We start from the raw sequence: 19,519 nt of genomic DNA, 5'->3' as shown, positions 1-19,519 counted from the left end.
GAGGGACGGCAGGACGGCTCTCCGTCACGCCTTTCCACCACGCCTTTCCGCGCCTGCCCCGTGGCAGGAGCAGCCTCGGCCCTTCGTTTTCCGTGCAGTAACGTTCAGCGTCCATTACGCCGCCGAGGAGCCCGGAGCTGCCGAGGCAAGGGGCCTTTCCCTGCTGCCGGAGTTTTGAAAATGGGCTTCCGAGTGTATTTAGTGTTCCGAAAAACGTAGATATAGACATAAGAATAGCTAGATATCTTTTAGGGAAGAAATACATGATGAATGGTGTTCCCTCTCCAGAAATGGCTTCATAGCCTTCCTTTCTTTCAGCTTCACCACACTGTACTTCCGAAAGATACCGGGACAAACACTTTTAAGCAAGATATAGTATCTCAAAAAACTACCAACCAGCCGGGTGTTTACGTAGAGGGCATGCAGGATCACCTGGATCTATCTATTGGTGTGTCCTTCTTGTACCCCTGTAAACTTACCTAAGTTGCATTAAGCCATGCATTCCTCAGTGGAATAGCTCAGGTAAGGGGCCAGTTTTCTTTAAATGTAAATCTTACAGCTCTTAATTAGAAAGTGAAATATTTAAACGTAGCCACATCCTTCAGCATGGTCCTGACCCACTGAATCGGTGAGAAAACAGTATCAGTTTTCTGAAACATAAACAACGCAGGTTCTGTGCAAAACCTTTAAATTTGTTTTCCCTCATTCCTCTTCAGCCCTTTACAGTCTTATTAATTACTATTATCACTAACAGTATGAAGATATAAATGCTTGTTTGTTTGCAGTTTTATACACAACACACCACAGAGAAGTCTGTTACGGATGTGACATTAAAACGAAACAGAAAAAGAACAAAAGAGCAAAACCAAAGGATAGGCGTACTGGATTACAGTATGAAAAGCAAGTCTATTTACACACATTAATCTATACAACATCATAGTCTGTACATTTTGTAGAAAATTATCACATTCATTTGCATCATCTTAAATTTTTACTGTATTTGACAGAAAAAAATTATCAATAAAGATGACAAAAGAGAATTTCAAACCAATACTCATAGTAATGCTCCAGAAAAAAGTTGCAGCATATGATATGAACTTACTACAGAGCTTGGGAAATAAAGTAGTTTAGGGCATTTTGGTCACTGGTTTAGCTGACAACAGAAACGTCACTGGTTTTGAACTAGCTAGATACTGTTTGCAGTGGCAAAACCGGGTTCAGCACTGAGCTGCTAAAGCGTGCCGCAGAGTGCTGCTTTTCGGCGCTCCTCCCGGCACACACGGCAGAGCCCGCGGCTGCTCCAGCCCTCCTCGCTTGATAAACGCCACGGCGCCGTACCTGCACCTCTGCTGATCGGTTATGCCAGGGCACTACTGACCGCCCAAAGCTCATATAGGCACTCATGGTAGTGTAAAGGTACTTTTATTCTAGTAACGCTGTTTGCTGTATCACTGTGCACAGGCATTAGTTGTTCCAACAACACCCATTACACCCATAGTAGCTTTTTCTGCAGGTTACTTGCCAGGTTACTTTGCTTATCGAACATGTTTGGTTTTCATTGGAGATATGTGAAAAAAAAATCTGTATAAAGTAAATTTAAAACAAAAAAAAGTTTTAAAACTCACAAAAACAGGAAGGAAAGAATGGAAATGATCATCTCAGTCCTTAAGCTTAGAGACGCTTGCACTCAGAAATGCCTTACTTCACCAGCAGCCCCAGACTGCCGGGGTTGCTGCTGCTCTCCAGCAACTGCTTTCCTCATCATCATTTTAAAAGCAGAGGAAAGCTCGTCTGGGGCGTACCCCAACGCGAAGAAGCTGCTGCGGAGTGGAGCAGGCAGTCTCCTCCCGGACACCAGGAAGCTTCCTCATGCCTTTGTCACCTTTTGCCACCACTGAGCGTCTGCTGCTGCAGTACACTTCCAACGCAGCGCTGCCCGCAGCACCGATCACATCACCATGCTGTGAAAGGAAGGGAATGAGAGTCCCGACTCCTAAGCCAACGTATTACAAAAATATATGAGTTCAGATGGCAGAAAAATACTGTTAATAATCTTGCTGCATGTCATTTGCCAGTCCCTGGTCAGCAGTTAAAATGACCAGGAGAGCTGCAAGTGGCGTGAGACACGTGGTCGACGGGGTATGTCATACCGACGAGGGAGCGACTGCAGCTCTGTGTCTGTTGTGGCCAAAGCCATTACAATGGAAGAGGGCACAGGAGGGAACCAGGAAAAATAGTTGCGAAAACACCTTGCAGTAAGAATTTCAGAAATCTGACATCTTTAGTTTCTCAGAGAGGGAATCAACATGTGACTTTAACAGCAGGAAGCTTCATATAAGGAAGATGTCTCATACCGAAGAGCACTTTGGTTTAGCAGATGATCCTTCTACCAAAGACAAAATAAAACCCAAACACCCAACCCAAAGCAAGAAACAACTGCTATAAGCTGAATCCAGACAAATCCAAACAAGAAATAAGGCAACAGGGTTTACCATGGAAGGCCTGGGACACCCTACTGAATGAACTTTACTGCCTGCATTTTAAATTATCCTGCGTGTTTTGCTTCAGGATAACTTTGGACAATCCAAATTATTGCCTTAAAAGGGGGATATCTGGGCATCATTTATCAGCCAGACACCTAACGGACTCCTCTGGCCATAAACTCCACCACAGAGATTAATCTTACTTAATTTTAGATAGAAAGTGAGAAGTCTAAGTACTAGCTACCTATCCTGGGCTCCTTTTATAAAATAGATGTTTTGAGAGGATGATTCAGTTTACCTACCTTAGATGCCCCTCTGAAAATGGGATGAATCATCTTAACCTACAGACTATTTCTCTGTGATGACTATGGAGGGTGCATTGAAGAGTCCATAGCTCAAAAGCAGACATCTAAGTTTTAGGTGCCTAAATTAGGCGCAAGTGAATTTCACCAAAGTTTATTAAGCATCTAGCTGAAATTGATTCTGCAGAGGAAAATTTAAGTCAACTAATGGAAAAATATGTATGTTTAGGTTCTGGTCATCATTAGCAACTGGAGAGTTATCTGTCACAACGTCTCCCGCAGGCATCAGCAGGACACAGTGCTGATAAAAACCACTCACAACGAATGGTGCTGCCCGGAGGCTGAAGGGAAGTGAAGCACTCCGATTACCACACTGTAAGAGTGAAGCCTATTACTGCTCTTGTCCAGGAATCCTACAGCACAGACGATGTTCTACTGGCTTTTCAGTGGGAACAAAAACCTAGGTTTCCTGCCTTGAAGACTTTACAACCCAGTTTTGACCTTGACAACCAAAGGGAGAAAGATTGTAGAGGAATAAAAAAGGTGAGAAACAGTATGTGAAGGGCCCTCAGGGAAAGGACATGACCTGCCTTGCTGCCTTCACCTCCTCCCTTGACACACCAAGAACTAAGGGAAAGCGGTGCTCAAGGATGCCAAAGGGCTAAATGATGCTTTCTTGCACTGTCTCTCTGACTGTTAGAATCACTACAGCACAATACAAGACAGTTTATCGCCACAGTGAGGTGCAAAATGTAATGAGAAACAAAGCCAGGAAAAACTATCCTGTGTGTTGGAAAAATGCAAAATATTGCTCAAGTGCTAGATTCATCAAACTGATTTGCATTTTTTGCATACATTTTAATATGATGTGTGTCTGTGTGCAAAAGCAGCTGAAAGTCAAACAGGTCTCATGATGATGGGGTTGATGCTGGAACCTTTTATAAAATTCTTTGGAGATCAGAATTTTCTGGGAGTGAAAACTGATGAGCACCATGCCTTCTGGGCCTTACCGAAGCATTACGAAGTAAAGCTCTCTGAGACAGCATGTCTCTCATGTTGTCTATATTTAGATTCTATGATTTTTAATAGAGGGATAAGTCTTTACAAATTACCGCACTTTTCACTGGCTTGAAAGAAAAGCATACGAAGCCTCTTTCTCCCTCGCACGTCATTCTTCACTTGCCCATGCAGGCACTAAAAATGCAGGTTATTTGAAAAATCAGTGATCCCAATTTTGGTCTACCACTGATGCAACTTCATTGTCACATACAGCACTACTTGTTGCACCTTAAAATGTATTCCCTCGTTTACAATTTACTGTTTTATAATCCAGAGATCATTAAAATGCAGATTTTTCTCTCTGCTCATCTAATTAAAGCAAAGATTATTTTCTCTAGGATACACAATGAATTCTGAACACGTAATTGGTGATGCATCATGCAGAACAGGCTGATGGAACTGATTGCTTTAAACTTCTGTTTCTACACCACGATTCTGTTTGTTTCAGCTCACTTGCAGAACCTCCCTTGAATACAAAGATGAGTCCATTTGAACGCTTGTCAAGTGTGCCTTTCCACTTTTGGGTTTCAGGGGAATAAAATAAATTCAGCATTTGAGAACTATTGTCGCATATATCCACATATGATCTCATTTTCAGAAAGCTGAGCAGTCCAAACGACATGAGAAGCCTGAAGTGCACAGATATATTTAATTTAGGAATACCAATAACCCCTCAAAAGCTCCAACATGTCTTTACATATTTGCAGTCAAGAGTTTGCTGTTAAGGTTGTTCAGAGATCCAGGAGAAATACTAAAGGTCGGCAGTGGTTTCTGGGTCTAAAGTCTTTGGGAATATTTAGTATATAAAGTTTAAATACAGGTGTACAGTCCTATCTTTAAACCCCACTGGGCAGGCTAGTTCACTCCAGTATCTCATAGTTACTTCACCAAGTGACAGTAAAAAATACTTGGAATAACTGCAGGTGACCAAGAGCTGCCTTAATGTCAGATTTGCCAGGTAAGAATTAAATGATTATTTAATGCAAATGATACCTATTACATTAAGGCAATTGTCATGTAATATAGATAAAGTTACTGATTCTGTACTACTCATGTGATCATTACGGCATTTTCTATCTTTGGTTTTACCGAACTTTGTATCACTCCAGGATCATCTCATTAAAATAAATGGTGTTTGACTGATAAACAGGTAAAGTAAAACAGACTAAGAGGTGCAGGGATACGCTGATAGCTGCCTAAAACATCCCTAATACTGGCAGTATTTTCAGGAATGTACATGTGTGCCTGCCAAAGGATCCTCCTTGCTGCCATGCTCCTCTGTTCCTGGAAACGTTAGGGGCTTTATACTCTGCTACCTCCGTACAATCTGTTATCTGAAATATTAGGGCAATTCTCTTTATGGATCCAGGGTGCTCATGTAAATATATGTTATTCACACTTACTATTTAGAGTGGACATGGTCAACTCTGACATGAGAAGTAAACGTAACTGGATTTATTTCTTTTAAGATTGCAAATGTTCTTTGTATATTTTTAAGACCTTGTCAGTTCTATGTCTTTTTTTTTAAAGTGACTACATAAGAGGCTTGATGCTGCTGAAAATTCTTGCAATTTATGCCTTTTACGGTAATTTTTAGGGATTATGTCTATTTTTCTTTGCTGGAATCATGTTCAGTACTTAATTTTAAATCAGCTCAGACACAAAATAGAATTAAGCTAAAATATTTACATTATTCCTTAAATGGGTGTTGTAACTTTATTGAAATATTCTCTCTTTTAACTATCAAAGATATAGTTCTAAAGACACATTTTAATGAAAATATTATATGGAAACAATATTTTCAGTGGGTAATAGGCTAGCCAAGGCTGTTTATTCTATGTCAGATTGTTCTAGTGATAAAGAACCTCTTCAGAAATTGTTTAATATAAGATCAACACAAATCTCTGGCACTTTAAACAGAGGAGTACAACTGGTGACTGCAATAGTGCTATTGGCAAATGGTGATATTTCAATCATAACTATTACAGTAGGCTTTTCTAAATGGACTGCAAAGATAGCCCTACTTTCTGCACCAAAACCTAAAAAAACGGCACTTTCGGGAGGGATAGTAGGAGAAGAATCAAGCTCTGTAGGAAGTCATCTCTGAATTGAATGAGGATTTATACAACTAGCCAAGAAGTTTTTTTCTCCCTCCGTACAAATAATATTAACGATTCCCTGGATTACTACACTATATTCCCACTGTGGTTAATTATAGCCTTACATTTCTTTATTTTGCTTTGTTTTCCATAATTAGTACCTGTACTAGGTACTAATTGTAGTATACCCTTAAGGAAAGGAATGGTACTTTAGGTATAAATAAAGTGCAAGGAATTTGCTTGCTTCCCATCTAAACTTTCATATGTATCAAAGCAGTCTGCACTGATGAGGGTACCGTTCAACTTATAGACAGATTTAAGGTGAAAGGAACCACTATAGCAAATCATTTTTTAAATAATTATGGCTAGTAAATGACAAGAGAATATCAGAACTAATATGAATGGCATAAAAAAAAAAAGCATAAAGCATCCATGGGGCAGGTGTCTCTGTTATTACCTGGTTGGCTGCACAAACCAATTTCCCAAATATCAATATGTAGAAAAGCAAAGCATTAAACTGTACATTTTAGAAAATACCACATCAAGCTGTGTAAGGAATGATATATCCCACAGTTTTTTGTTTCTTCTTTTGGGGGACCTAGCTGATTTATATCATGGTGGTCTCCGTCTGCATAAAAGACTGAGCTCTTGAATGCCGATGGAGCTGAGAAACGCTTTCAGATCCGTTTCGAGAAATCGAAGAGCTGTGGAGTCTGTAATCTCTGCCTGCTGTCTGCTTCCAGCACAGACTCCGCCATTTCCTTTTCAGCTCCCCTTGCACCTACGTTTAAAAGAAAATGCGTATGAATTGAAAACATTTTTCTCACATGAGTAACATTTCCACATTTATTGGCTGTCAAGTGGGGACCCCTGAGGAATAATTTCTAACCAGTCTTTACAAAGATTATAAAATTGAGGCAAAGACTGCATCTACATCGTATCAGAAGAAACTCCAGGGACACTCTCAAAATCAGATTTGAAGCATTTGTACTGAAACAGAGGCTACTGGTAGATAGCTATTAATCATAAGTATTTGAAGCACAGAATCAAATGATTAGCCCAAAAATCAGGCATCCCACAAATATCAAAGGCCAGACAGGCAATCCAAACACCTGATTTCAATCTCCTATGCAAGCAGATGCCTTCTTTAGGTAGATTCCTTCTGTCAGACACTGTATAAAGTATTCTCTACTTTAAAAAAGTGGCTGACATCAACAGGAATTCCTTCCTTCTTTCACATTCAAGGTTAGGAAAGTTGCTCTACGCTGAACATTTATGAGAATCTGCTGCTGTTCTAGGGGTGAGATTCAGAAGATTACCCTTAAACATTTACAAAATGGTGTTTACAGTTTTGGATAAATTTTTAGACCTGTTGCATCTCGGTTGCACAATTCATTTGATTGTAACAGGGCTAGAATTAGCCTATACCAAATAACAGAAGACACACTTACTGACATGCCCACAGTTTGCAATGAATTAGATTTCATATAGCTCTTAACTCTCCACCTAAATACTCTGATTTCTTCTATTGCATGAACACTGCCACATATATATTCTATGAACTGGACTGCAAACAGCTTTTAAAACAACTTCATGACACATAGAGTAGTCATAAAGGCACTGTAATATTTATTGAAAACAAAATTACATTCTCAATAGGAAAGCGGAGACTTACTTCACTGTTCAAAAAGCAATACAGGACTGCAACAATCAACCCCTGGAACCAGACAACATTCATTAGTCAGTACACAGTAGTAAACGAGCCAGTAAAACTTTTTGTGAAGAAAAGCTTTAGAACCTACCTGAAAAGATCCCAAACACAACTCAAAAATTATTTTATAGTTATTGGAACTGCGGTCAGGAAACAGAGCAAATACTGTGTAGTGAACTCCAAATAAGGGAATAAGCAACAACGTGGATTTTGCAAGTCTCCTAAGTAATTAAAACAGAAAAAGATGGGGTTTAATGATAAACTCATTTCATTAAGGTAAGTACCTGATGCAATGTTGTTTAGATAAACCATACATGACTTCAGATTTATAAACAGTCTCATATATACCAAAAATTGTTTTCCTGTCAAGCCTGCTACGAGATCAGCCAGAGAGTAGCCCTACAGATTAATATAATTCCTTGTTACACTTGTTCTTGCTGATCTAGCCCTACCCCTAAAGCTGCAGGGCCTCTCTAAACCAAAAGACCTTTTTTTCAGCTGCCCTCTGGACAGGAGCAGGGTGTGGGACTGGCGCTCTGCTATGTATCCTTGACACTAAGCCAGGTCCCAGCCTGTTCTCATGTCACTCTTTTTCGGGGATGGGGGAGCAAATTGTGATATTCCACAGGGCTATGCTCTACAGAGCGTCACTAGCTGTGATCAGGTCTTTTAGGATACAACTACAGAGGGATCAGAGTAGAAAGGTAGAAAGGTTTCCTTCCTGCAAAATCATACAATAGTTCCTTTTCATGTAAGGTACAATCTCTGTCTTGAAGTTATTACACTAATGTTCATGTCCTCAAAGGTTGCACTTGGGTGGCTAGCGTGTACATTTCATATACACAGTGTGTAAGCCACATCTACATCATGCCATCAACAATATCAGCTATGAGATTTTCATCAGTAATTTTAGATTTACTCCTAAAAGTTTGTAACTATAGTGATGTTATTAAGCATTAATTTGAAATTTCGATTATGAAATACAATTTAGCACAAGTTAGGGAAAAGATAACGTTAAATTATTAAGCAGAACAATTTTGACAAATTGCCTGGGAAACTACTGAAAAGACGGATTGCTAATTATCCCTTATTTGTCACTCATTTCACTTTAATAACACCAGTTTTATGCATTATATGGGGCCAGTCATGCATATTACAGATGTCTGATATTACATAAAATTCAAGAAGTTAGCATGTTGAGTCCCATAATTCATCAGGTCTTGATGAATGTAAGTTGATTCAACAATGAAAGGAAGCTGCTTTGAAGCAACCTACGTTAACACAAAAATCAAGGTATTTCAAATAATTTTATTTTTTCTGTGTCCTCGGGGCCTTCCTCTGCTCATAACGTCTCAGAGGCTGCATTTGCTTATGTGGAAATAATCATTTCTGACAGCAAAGTTTCTCAAGAATAGTAAAACCCTCACAGCTAAAGGCGGTATTAGCATGCGAAGAAATAGGGTTTCCTTGGCAAAAGAAATTCACTGTAAAAATCTACAGCTGGAGGAGATGATGAGGGCAGCATATTTCCTGGTTTCCCAAGTAAAACAGAAAATGGATTTTTTTTTCCAGCTTAATCCCTCTCATTGTGAAAGTAAAATGAGGAACAAAATGTATGGAACCAGATACAAGCAGATGGGAGAGAGGAAGAAAAGAAAAATGGTGACTTGCATGAGTATTATTCATTTTAGTCTCATATTTCACTTTCTTGTTTTAACAATTTTTGACTAGCTGATGTTAAAATACTGCACTTACATTTTAATCAGGAAAAGAGCCAGACAAAAATAGCCTTCTTCTTCTTCTTCCCTTTTATTTTTTTTTTAAGAAAGTGCATTTGCATTTTGAAAAATGAACCTTCTGATCTTTAATTTGTTCTGCAGAAGCAGTATTTCTTGAGGAGGTTAATATACTATTCTCATGAGTATCTGCTAAACATCATACAATTCAAACTTAACCAGGTAATCAAATGCTAAAAACGAAGAATTTAGAGCGCTGAACAGTGAAGAATAAGTTTTCTAACATTGAACATTTTTATACTATGAAGCTTGACAGCAAACCATGGAAATTGATGTGCCTGATATGAAGGGAACACCTCATTTTCATCAAATACACAAATACTGCAGGGAAACAAAGAAAAGTTTCTGTCACTTAAACTTCAGCAGATTTCCTGCCTGTCTTGCCTAGCCTGTTAGATACTATGCTAAATAATAACTTACTGACTGCGTAATTTCATCTGGGTTGATTTTATTCTCCCACAGTCAATTAATTCAAAGAGCAAACACAAAAGAAACCATGCATCTCTTTGAAGCCCAACCCTATGTCAACCTGGTGGTACCCTCTTTTCATTGATGACTCAAAATCCTTCACTTTTTGATTACATAGCAAGTTATCTGTCTATAAGTGGACTTACAATGGGATTAGGAAAAGACAACATGTGGCTTCCAAGGAATGAATATTTAATGCAGATGCGTCCAGCATGCTTGCACCTTTGTGCTGAAGTCATCCCTCACTTTGAGCCCCTTCATTCCCTCTTCCAGTGGTACAGCAGCTCCCATGAGCTTAAATGCACACCAAAAGCTTAAATGCCCACGGGGTGTACAGAACATTAACAGGTCACAAAGGTAGCAACTTACTGTGAATGCCCCCATATCTCTGGACACATCAGGCTTCCAGAAATGCATGCAGTTCTTACATGCGTCACTGGACTTACTAGGTTCACTTCATTGATAGGATAGTCAGAATATGCAGATATAGTTGCCCATCTCCAGCCTGGATGACTGGTAAGTTAAAGATCAGGGCCTAACATGGTAGCACAACAAAGCTGGAAAGTCTGCAATTTTTAATCTACTACACTATGTTTCAAAGACCCAGTACATTCTATTAATGTAAGTACAGCTCCACTAAAATTTACTTTGAGATAAATCAGTAGACTAGTACAACAGTATTTGTAAACCAAAGCCACTTTGAAGCAATTTAACTGAACAGTGTAAAATCATTCCTTGATGCTGCTTAAGGGCTGGCAGAAGATTTATGGTTGATTTTTACAAATACTACAGAATGTTTCATTTTTCATCTATGGACATGGTAAGTAAAGTCTCATAATCTGCCCTAGTCCTCAACCGTCTTAAGAGCCCTGGGATGTAATAACACAGCATCAAATGTGTCATGTTGTTTCAAAAATATGTAGGATTCTAGCTGTCCTCAGTTTAAAGATTTTTTTTTATTCTAGGACCCCATGTTTCATCTGCTTTTACGAAGAGAATTCAGTATTTTTTAAATGAGGAAAAGAGGTGTTATCAGGGAGCCCATTTTCAAAGGTCCCCGCAGTGCATTGTTTTGAATTTTCAGTGTTCATGGTAGTCTTGTCATTTATGTGTTATTTTAAAATCCTAAAGTGTACAACATAGTGTCTACACCTGGGCTTTAAAATAAGATGTAGTACAACAGAGACTTGATTCTAGATTGTAGTATGCAGCAGCTATTACAATAAATGATCATAAGCAACATGATAATATAAAAAGGAAAAAATTCAATTTAGCAATGTGTTTAAATTCCAGCCCCCTCCCTGACATTCACTGATGATGAAACTTTGCAGATAATGGATATTGATTTAATGGTCAAGCCAAAAACCATCAAAAAATGAAAGTCCAAAAAGAAAACAAGTTTATCTAAAGCTGAAACTCTTATTTTTATCTGGCAAGATAATGTAAGATGCTATTTTAGATCAACATAAAGCATATTTTACTTGGAAATAAACCCATTCCTTTGATGTCTTTTTTATTTTTTCAGGGCTAGCTTCCTTTCGGACCTTAAAATAAATGCAAATACTACAACCAAAGGGGTTCAAAAAAGAAAAAACAAAAATTTTGTTTTTAAGGAGATTGTAGCAAAGCACTTTGACCTTGAAACTGGTTTTGTGTTGAAATGAAATATTTAAACTTTTTTAAAAAAGATACTCCTTCCATATTTTGCATCAACAAACTCATTGTATTCAACTCAATTTCAAAAATAGCTTGTTGGTCTTCATGAATTGCTTATTTTTCACCGAATTTACTGTTTGATAAAATTTATGTTCATCTTTATTTCAGCAAATTGTTAAAATCTTTATTAAATCACATCTAAAAACAGATGCTTTGGAATTAAATGCAATTACAGTTATCATATCAATTGTTGGCAGCAGGTTTCAGCAGGGTAAATCTTATAGAGATTATTTTGGTTCTGTATATAATATCTAAAAATACGACTCACTTGTACTGTGACTGGTCATTTCCTCCAACATCAGGAGATCTTAATTTCTGCAGTAAGATTCTTATAATACTAATGAAAAGTATAAAATTCACCTGCAAAAAAAAATATATAGTGATTTCTAACTTCTCAATAGAATATGCAGCACAGGGAAATGTTAATCAGGCAGACTAACCAACTTGCCAGCGAGCTTTGTGTACTTGCCAGAATACATTAAGCTTTACATTGTCAAAGCTATTGTCTGTTTTCTGCCTCACTAATAGTTACATCCACTGTACCTCTGCATGGCCCCAAGTGCTAGGCTGCCTGACAAGAGCCTTTGAAAGTCCCAATTGTCAGCAATCCCCTTTTCCCAAATCTCAGTTGCAGACAGGATTCCTGGCATGATGACATATTGGACATGAATTGGTGCATGGTACTAAATTCTTGTGTGGATTCACCACTAGAAGCCCAAAGAATAATGCAAGTCCTGTTTATAGTTTTGACTCTCACTGACCCCTCATTCTGACTTTTAGTATTTTATCTCTGGATTAGCAGAGAGAAGATTTGTTGCACAGGTGATCTGTCCACTCCCATCAAGCATGGAGAGGGTCTTTCCCATGTGCTTCTCTGCCTTTCTCAGGTAATGATGCAGACATTAGCTCTGAAGCATCTGAATCCTGGCAATCTAAAATTTTATTCTCATATAGCAGCCCTCCGAGATAGAAAAATACTATTATGATCTGATTTAATAGATAAGGATTGGAGATACTTGGATAAACAAGGCATCACTTTGGAGTTATGATTAGATCCTGATCAGTCTAGGAAATTCAACTCTGAAACTCAGGAGATCTCAAATCTGATTCCCATAATATCCCCACCTTTGGCTTTTGGCACCTTGTAATCACCAGGTACTCTGGTGCTGGCTTGTTTTCTGTGGTCTGTAAAGTACTCTGCACATTAAAAATGGTGTGTAATATTAAGGTGATGAAACATTCTGAATCCATTACATCTTCCCAGCAACAACGTGAGCTAACTAAAAACAGGACTACATAAACAGCTGCAGTAAATACATGTGTTTTAGAAGAAATCCATCTAAGAAAATATTTCTGTCACTATGAGAATAAATATTATATACTTTTTAACTAAACCTGATCCCAGAGCTCAAAATCGGGAGGCTAGGTATCTAACCAGAAAGTGCTAGCCTCACTGCTATAAATCTTCAGTTTCTCTCTGCCTTGATTTATTGCTGTAACTTTGTTCAATCTTAAAAACTTGGCTGTAAGCTCTCCAAGTTGAATGGCCTACTGTGTCTTCTCTAAAATACCCAGTACAGTCTGTGGTGTGAATAAGTTACGATCGTAACAACTGCACCTTCCTCTGTATTTACTATTTTCTTTAGAGAAAGATGGGTGATGGGAAGCAACAGTGACTGACAGTGATTAAATTAAAAATCAGGAAAAATAAAATTTTTTTTGTTTTGAAAAAAAGATAAAAACAAAACATTAGAAAATACCAGCCTTCACTGAAGTGAACACATGATTTGCAAGTAGATGGTGAATCTGAAGTTTTACTTTCTGTATGTCTCCCCAAGAAGTAATTTGTAGAAGTCAGTATTCTTTCTGATGGTGTTGTATCTACAATCTTATTTATCATAGCAGAGTAAACAGATCAAGTGATAAACATTTAGCAGGGTACATACACTAGAGCTGCTATCAGTGGGCAACCAGAGAACTTCCATTCCACCGTATATTTTTTAGACACAACGCAGGACAATGAAAAATCTTTACTCTATATTTGCACAGGGGCTGGCAGAATAGCTTCTTGCTCTTGAGAGCCCCCCCACATAGCTTCTACTGTAATAGAGTAAGTTGTCATCCTTTTGGTTTCTGAGGCATCAACTCAAACAACACTAGACTCAAGTGACTCATACTGGACTGTCATTCATGTATTACATTTAAGTCTGTTTTAAAACAAGTCTATTTTTCTCTTTAAGCACAACCTCATATTAATGAAAAACATGCATTATTCTTGGAGTGTGTAAGTAACATTCCTTGGCATGACTGAGCTTGTAAATCCAGCCAGAGGAAACTGTGTGTTAGGATCTGAAGGTGGAAACTGCCACTGAATTACTACAGTAGAGCAAATAAACTTCTGTAGGATTTTAATATAAGATATTATTGATCGTTTGTTAAAATCCTTTATATACCTGATTTGGAATAATATATTTCAGCAAAATACGAAACAAGCAGTGTCCTGGGATTTTACTTTTAGCTCTTCAGTCCCATAAAAGCCTTTAAGCATAATTTCTTTAAATGGAATAGAATATGTATATTGTTGCATGAAATATAAGAACACTAAAATGAGAAAAAAGTGTGAATGCAGAGAAACTGCAAGACCAAGAGAAAGTTAAAACAAATGATTGGCTCTTAAGTGGAATAGTGTTAAGAAGCTGGTGATGTATTCTTTTACTAGTCAACTTGTTCTGAGAATAAATTTTTGAGTCCAAACACGTTGCCTAAGGAATTATCATTTAAATTGTCTTCATGTTGCTTCTTTTTTGCTCTTTAATCATTTATACTAGCTGCATTGTGAAATAACAAGATGAACATTTCAGTTACTTCAATGTAACAAAAGTACAGTTTCCACCTGACCCCCTCACTTCGCCCTAAATGACAGCAGTTTATTTAAGTGTAGTTACAAAGAAGGCAGCTGTGGAGGTACTTGTCAAATGGAGATTACAGGTGATACTCCAAAGCAAGTGTTTGGAATAGTATACCTCCAATTAAAAAACTCTGAAGTGTGTAAAGCACGAAGCACGGAAGCTTACCAAATCACTTTTCTCAGACCAAAATTGTCCATAGAAGATGTCAGGGAAGGCCTCTGATGCACTGAGTTAACTGAAGCCATTCCCACTTCGAGAAGTGACTTCAGAAATTGCTCTGTCAGTGCTATTTTCTGTTTGATAATAACCTTTTAGATAATATAATCCTCTAACCTGCTAAAATGTTTGGAAGTAATACCGAAATTGATGGAAGAGAGTGCATATGGCATGAAGACTGACTGGACTTCCTGTTAAATCTAATGCAGTTAAACCACTGTTCCTTAAAAATCTCCACTTTATTTCCTCCTACTTTCAACAGTATATTCACAACATCATCCTCAAAAAAAAAAAAAAGTCCACCTCTTTTTTTTCGTTTGTTTTGCAGTCTTCCTCTTGCTCTTAAAGATTTTCAGTATCACTCTTACTCCAGGCTTTGCATAAGATAGCATTTCCATAGCATTTCTCAATTTATGTGTTCTACTTTCCTTCATTTTTCTGAAATGTAGCTTCTTTCAGAGTTTTCCTACGTTCACTTTCTCACTGAGTGCTTACAATAGGTCTTTGTCCTTCCTAATGCTGAAGCCATTTGTTAGAGCTGATTGTCCTTGTCACCACCCTCTGCAACATCTCTGGTCCTACTATATTCGCTAGAATAGACTGAAGGCACTGTGCAAGTGAGTATGATGGAGGTACATCACATATTTATACAGAGACAATATGACTCTTTCTCAATTCCTATCCAAATGACTTGCGATGATCTATTTTCATTGTCAAATATCAGGCAGCATGGAGCTCATTATTCCCAGACTGAATCTTCAGATTTATTTTTTCTAGAAGAATACATTATCATTATCACTGTGTATCTGTATTGAAAATTATTTTCTCATGAAGGCAGTATTTTTTAATTACGAATGCTCAATTTAATGAGACATTTCACGGGCTGGCTACTCTCATTCTATGAATGTATATTCTACTTTGCACAGCAGTATACTTGCATGGTGTCCCAAATGCCACAATGAGTGTAATGATTATAGCCTGATGCTCCAAAAAGCTACATTACCTAGATGGGCAACTTACAGATTTATCATTGCTTTACATAACCACCTGCACTTCTGAATTCTCCTTTCACAGCTTAACTTTCCAAATGCAAAATATAGTTGATCAAACAGCTGAGGAATCATATAATCCGACAATTAAGTGATTTGATATGCAGCAAAGGCTGCAGAATCCCTTGGCCATCTTTTGTCGCTCTCAACCCTAGAATATCCTGCTGAAGAGAAAAAACACCTCTGGAAGCAGAGATGCAGAGAGCAGATCCTAAACATGTGCAGCTGGAAATCCATAAAAGGTCATTTGCAAAACACTTTGCTATGTCTTACAACGCCATTAGATTAAACCAGAAATAGAACCAGAAAAAAAAAAAAAAAAAAAGAACATGGCTTTTCTTTGACTGACCTCAGAGCGTGGTTCTGGTCCATGTTTTGATACACTGGACTTATGCTGACTGACCTCTACTACATTTTCTTAACTCCCAGTCCATTTCCCAGTCTTTGCTAAGATCCAGCTGGAATTCAAGTCTGCCAGTGAGCAGACTGTCTCCATGTCTAGGACATCTTTGGAGAAGCGCTGCTTCCCAGCACACAAGTCTACTAGATAGCTGTTGAAATTGAAGATCCAGAGAAAAGACTTAAACCTTTCTGTAAACACCAGGTGGTTGCTTTGCTTTCATCATTTATCATATTTTCTTCATTCTGGACTATTCCACATTCCAGCTCCTTTAGGGGTATGTCCACTTTTCATGCTGTAGTTCTGTTACATGCCCCTTTCTTCATAAAATAAAATACTTTTCCTGTGAGTTCCCCATCTTGTGTCAGTTCATACATATGCCATATCCTACCCTACTCTCTCTTTAAGCTTTGTGGAATTCACTCTGACAAAGATTATATAAAGTTCTTTCCAAATCATTTTCAGCACAATTTTTATGCAAGCACATAGTAAAATGCAAGCTAAAGTATAAGTGCTGGGCTGACCTGGACTCTCTTGAGATCCTGTGTAACCTAATAATGCACAAACATTTCTAAATGACTAAAGTGTACAAAGACCAGAGCAAATGTATCTAAAATGCATTAATTTGTATTGTGACTACTTCGACAAATGGACATATAACCATAAGGTATTATGCTCAATGTTAAGTACACAATTATCACAATTAACAGGAATTTTAATATGCTACTCTAGTGATTCTGATAAGCTCCACACAGAAAAACCCCTATCAAACATGCTCAAAGGTTGAAAATATTTCATGTTCAATATATATTTCAGAAGCTTATCAATTAAAGAAGGATCTACACAGCTATAATTTTTTATGATTGCAATAATATCAGATTCTCAATTGCAAGGCTATCTGTTTACAAGCAAAATCAAATCTTCAATTCATTGGAAAATGTAATCAGATTTTTGCTTCCCTAAGGCAGGGGAGATTTTTAAGAAAAAACAACTTACAAATAAAAGCAACTGTTCATTTAATAGGAGGCAGATAAATTTTGAAGTCAACAAATTTTAATAGCCTTGGCATCTCTTTAAAATTTCTCCTACAGTGTAATTTCTTTTCATTAAAATAGAACTCTTTCCTGTCTGAAACTAGCAGTAAAGAATAATGGTTATATGCACTGCACAGTGCAGAACTGATGTTTAATTCATGCTTCAAAGTTTACTTACTATAATAGAAATTAAAATTGGTATTCGTATAACCCACCAGGGACCACCATGCTCATTTGTATCCCAGCAACTATAAAAAACAAAAGCGAAAATGATGTTAACATTAATTTCATCTAGCAAGCAAAACCTATGAAGAGAAGTATTTTGGATATACAAGTCAAAATGCACTAAAATAATGCCTATATTTCACCATTTCTTTTTTTCCTGCTTTTATTTTTTACATCTGTGGTTTTAATATGCATATTCAAATCAGCTAAAGCACCAGGCACAGGAGGCTAGCAATAAAAATAATGGGGGACATTGCCCCTTAGGGTCTCTAAGTTTAGTTTCACTTTGTGTCAAGGCACTTTTCCAAAAAGCACTTAACAACAGCCTCTGGAAAGCAGGAAAATATAAAGCAACTGACAGATAGAATTAAAATGACATAATTTCCTTGTGGGGTATTTAGGTTATGGATGGCTGGAACTGGCTTAGGAAAATGTGAGGCTGAACCTGAAACGTTGTCTGAAAAATTGGAAATTTAATTTTCACTGCAGGCTAAGTAATTCTAGCCTGAACACTCTGAGAATAAACGCTCTGAATGATTAACCTTAAACAAGAGCAATAACTTCAGAGTTCTTCTAATTGTTTAGTAATAGCAAAACAGAAAAGAGTCGTTTAAATGTTAGAGGTCTTGCAAAGAAAACGTAAAAATTACGCAGGTTTTTCAATTTAACTGCAGAACCAAATAACTGAAAAGTATTAGTCAGACCTCCCAAAAAAGAATGTGAAAATTGTTTGTTCCACTAACCCTTCTGTCCCATTCCTCAGTGCCAGCAGGTGCAGTGAGTCTGACCTTCCCGCTGTGTTACCTGAGCTCCCCTCCTTGCGCCAAGAATAGCTAGGCCTTGCTCTCCTCAGTCACACTGTTACCTGAACCTGCACTGCTTTAATATGTTTACTTTACACTGCTTCACTTATGTGAACGTAATATATCCAAAGATTTCTAGATTTCAATCCTTCGAGTTGCCAGTTCGCAAGTTAAGATGCCAGTAGTCTACCTGTGGACTTCAAGGAGGAGCATTAGTCAGAATGTATCTCTGCCACTTCCTCCTCTTAAAAGTTCCCAAATAAATAGCATGCAGAAACTTCATGCTGAAGGGATTTTAAACAATTGTCCCTTGAGTGTCACATCTGTAAAATTTCAGCTTTCCTGTATTTATCTCCTTTAGAACAGCAAACTACCTTTCTGTGAACGGCACCATATCCTTGCCTCTTATCCAAGGTAAGGCTTGTACTGGTACAGTTCGGGACTTCAGGCTTTCCATTTCCCACCTACTTACCCGGTGTCCTCTAAAATGATTCGTGTCACTGTCCATGTAATAATGAATATGGTAGGAATTCCTAAAAAAACAAAGAGGTTTAGGGGAAGATTATAAATAAGTAAGTTCAGCCTGCTTGTAACCATTAATTTCCCAAATACACAGCACATAGTAAAGTGTAAAATGGAGTGAGAGGCCTAGCTGATCAGTCACTCAGCACTAGCACTGTCTTACTAACATATACTGCAAGAAAGTGGGTTCATTTCTTATAAAAATGCAGCTGTAATCTCTAAACAGACAAAGCAGGCACCTTTCTTGGTTTCTTTCTTAGGTTTCTTTCAAGTGACCTACAGGGAGATACTATACCCATACCCGTTCCCAATTAAATAGACTACAATATAAAACTGAAGGGCAAATCATTCAGCATGGAGACATTCACACACAACGGTTTATTCCTGAAAAACCTAAATGCTGTTTTATCACCACTTATTCCTGGAAGCTTTAAATTGCTCCATATATAGGCCACTGCACTGTCTGTATATCGAAAGAATACATGTATTTAAAAACAGATGGAAAATATTTAATGAGCTTTTCAACAAAGGCAAGTGGCACAGCATAGCCTGTGTCTATACACCTGAACTTTCTTTCTCCTCCCAAATTAGGACAGCAGGATCATACTAATCATGCTTTGGGTGGTAGTCCCTGAACCATCCTGTCCCCTGAACTACCCCCAGGCAATATCAAGGAGTGCAAATTGGCACAGGTGAGAACCACGCCAAGGAGTATGCAAACAGGTAG

The 19,519-nt window shown here is 37.8% G+C and overlaps 1 protein-coding gene across 4 annotated transcripts in view; it reads right to left on the bottom strand.

Annotated features, from left to right (window-relative positions):
• Positions 1–873: 873 nt before the first annotated feature.
• Positions 874–19,519, bottom strand: part of VIPR2 (vasoactive intestinal peptide receptor 2) — a 61,876-nt gene continuing 43,230 nt past the window's right edge. For all 4 annotated transcript variants that reach the window (XM_085317692.1, XM_085317693.1, XM_085317696.1 and 1 more), the window contains 6 exons: positions 18,743–18,803; positions 17,421–17,490; positions 11,903–11,994; positions 7,746–7,875; positions 7,619–7,660; positions 874–6,724 (listed from right to left, as the gene is read on the bottom strand). In XM_085317692.1, the coding sequence (XP_085173818.1) occupies positions 6,551–6,724; positions 7,619–7,660; positions 7,746–7,875; positions 11,903–11,994; positions 17,421–17,490; positions 18,743–18,803 (569 nt within the window). In that variant the 3' untranslated portion in view covers positions 874–6,550. The remainder of the gene's footprint in view (positions 6,725–7,618; positions 7,661–7,745; positions 7,876–11,902; positions 11,995–17,420; positions 17,491–18,742; positions 18,804–19,519) is intronic.

The sequence above is a fragment of the Rhea americana genome, unplaced genomic scaffold, assembly GCF_003343005.1.
Source record: "Rhea americana isolate MKP2758 unplaced genomic scaffold, rheAme1 scaffold_50, whole genome shotgun sequence".
In the NCBI taxonomy this organism is placed as follows: Eukaryota; Metazoa; Chordata; class Aves; order Rheiformes; family Rheidae; genus Rhea; species Rhea americana.
Note: the sequence above shows the minus strand (reverse complement) of the source record. Positions and strands in the feature narration are given on the sequence as shown.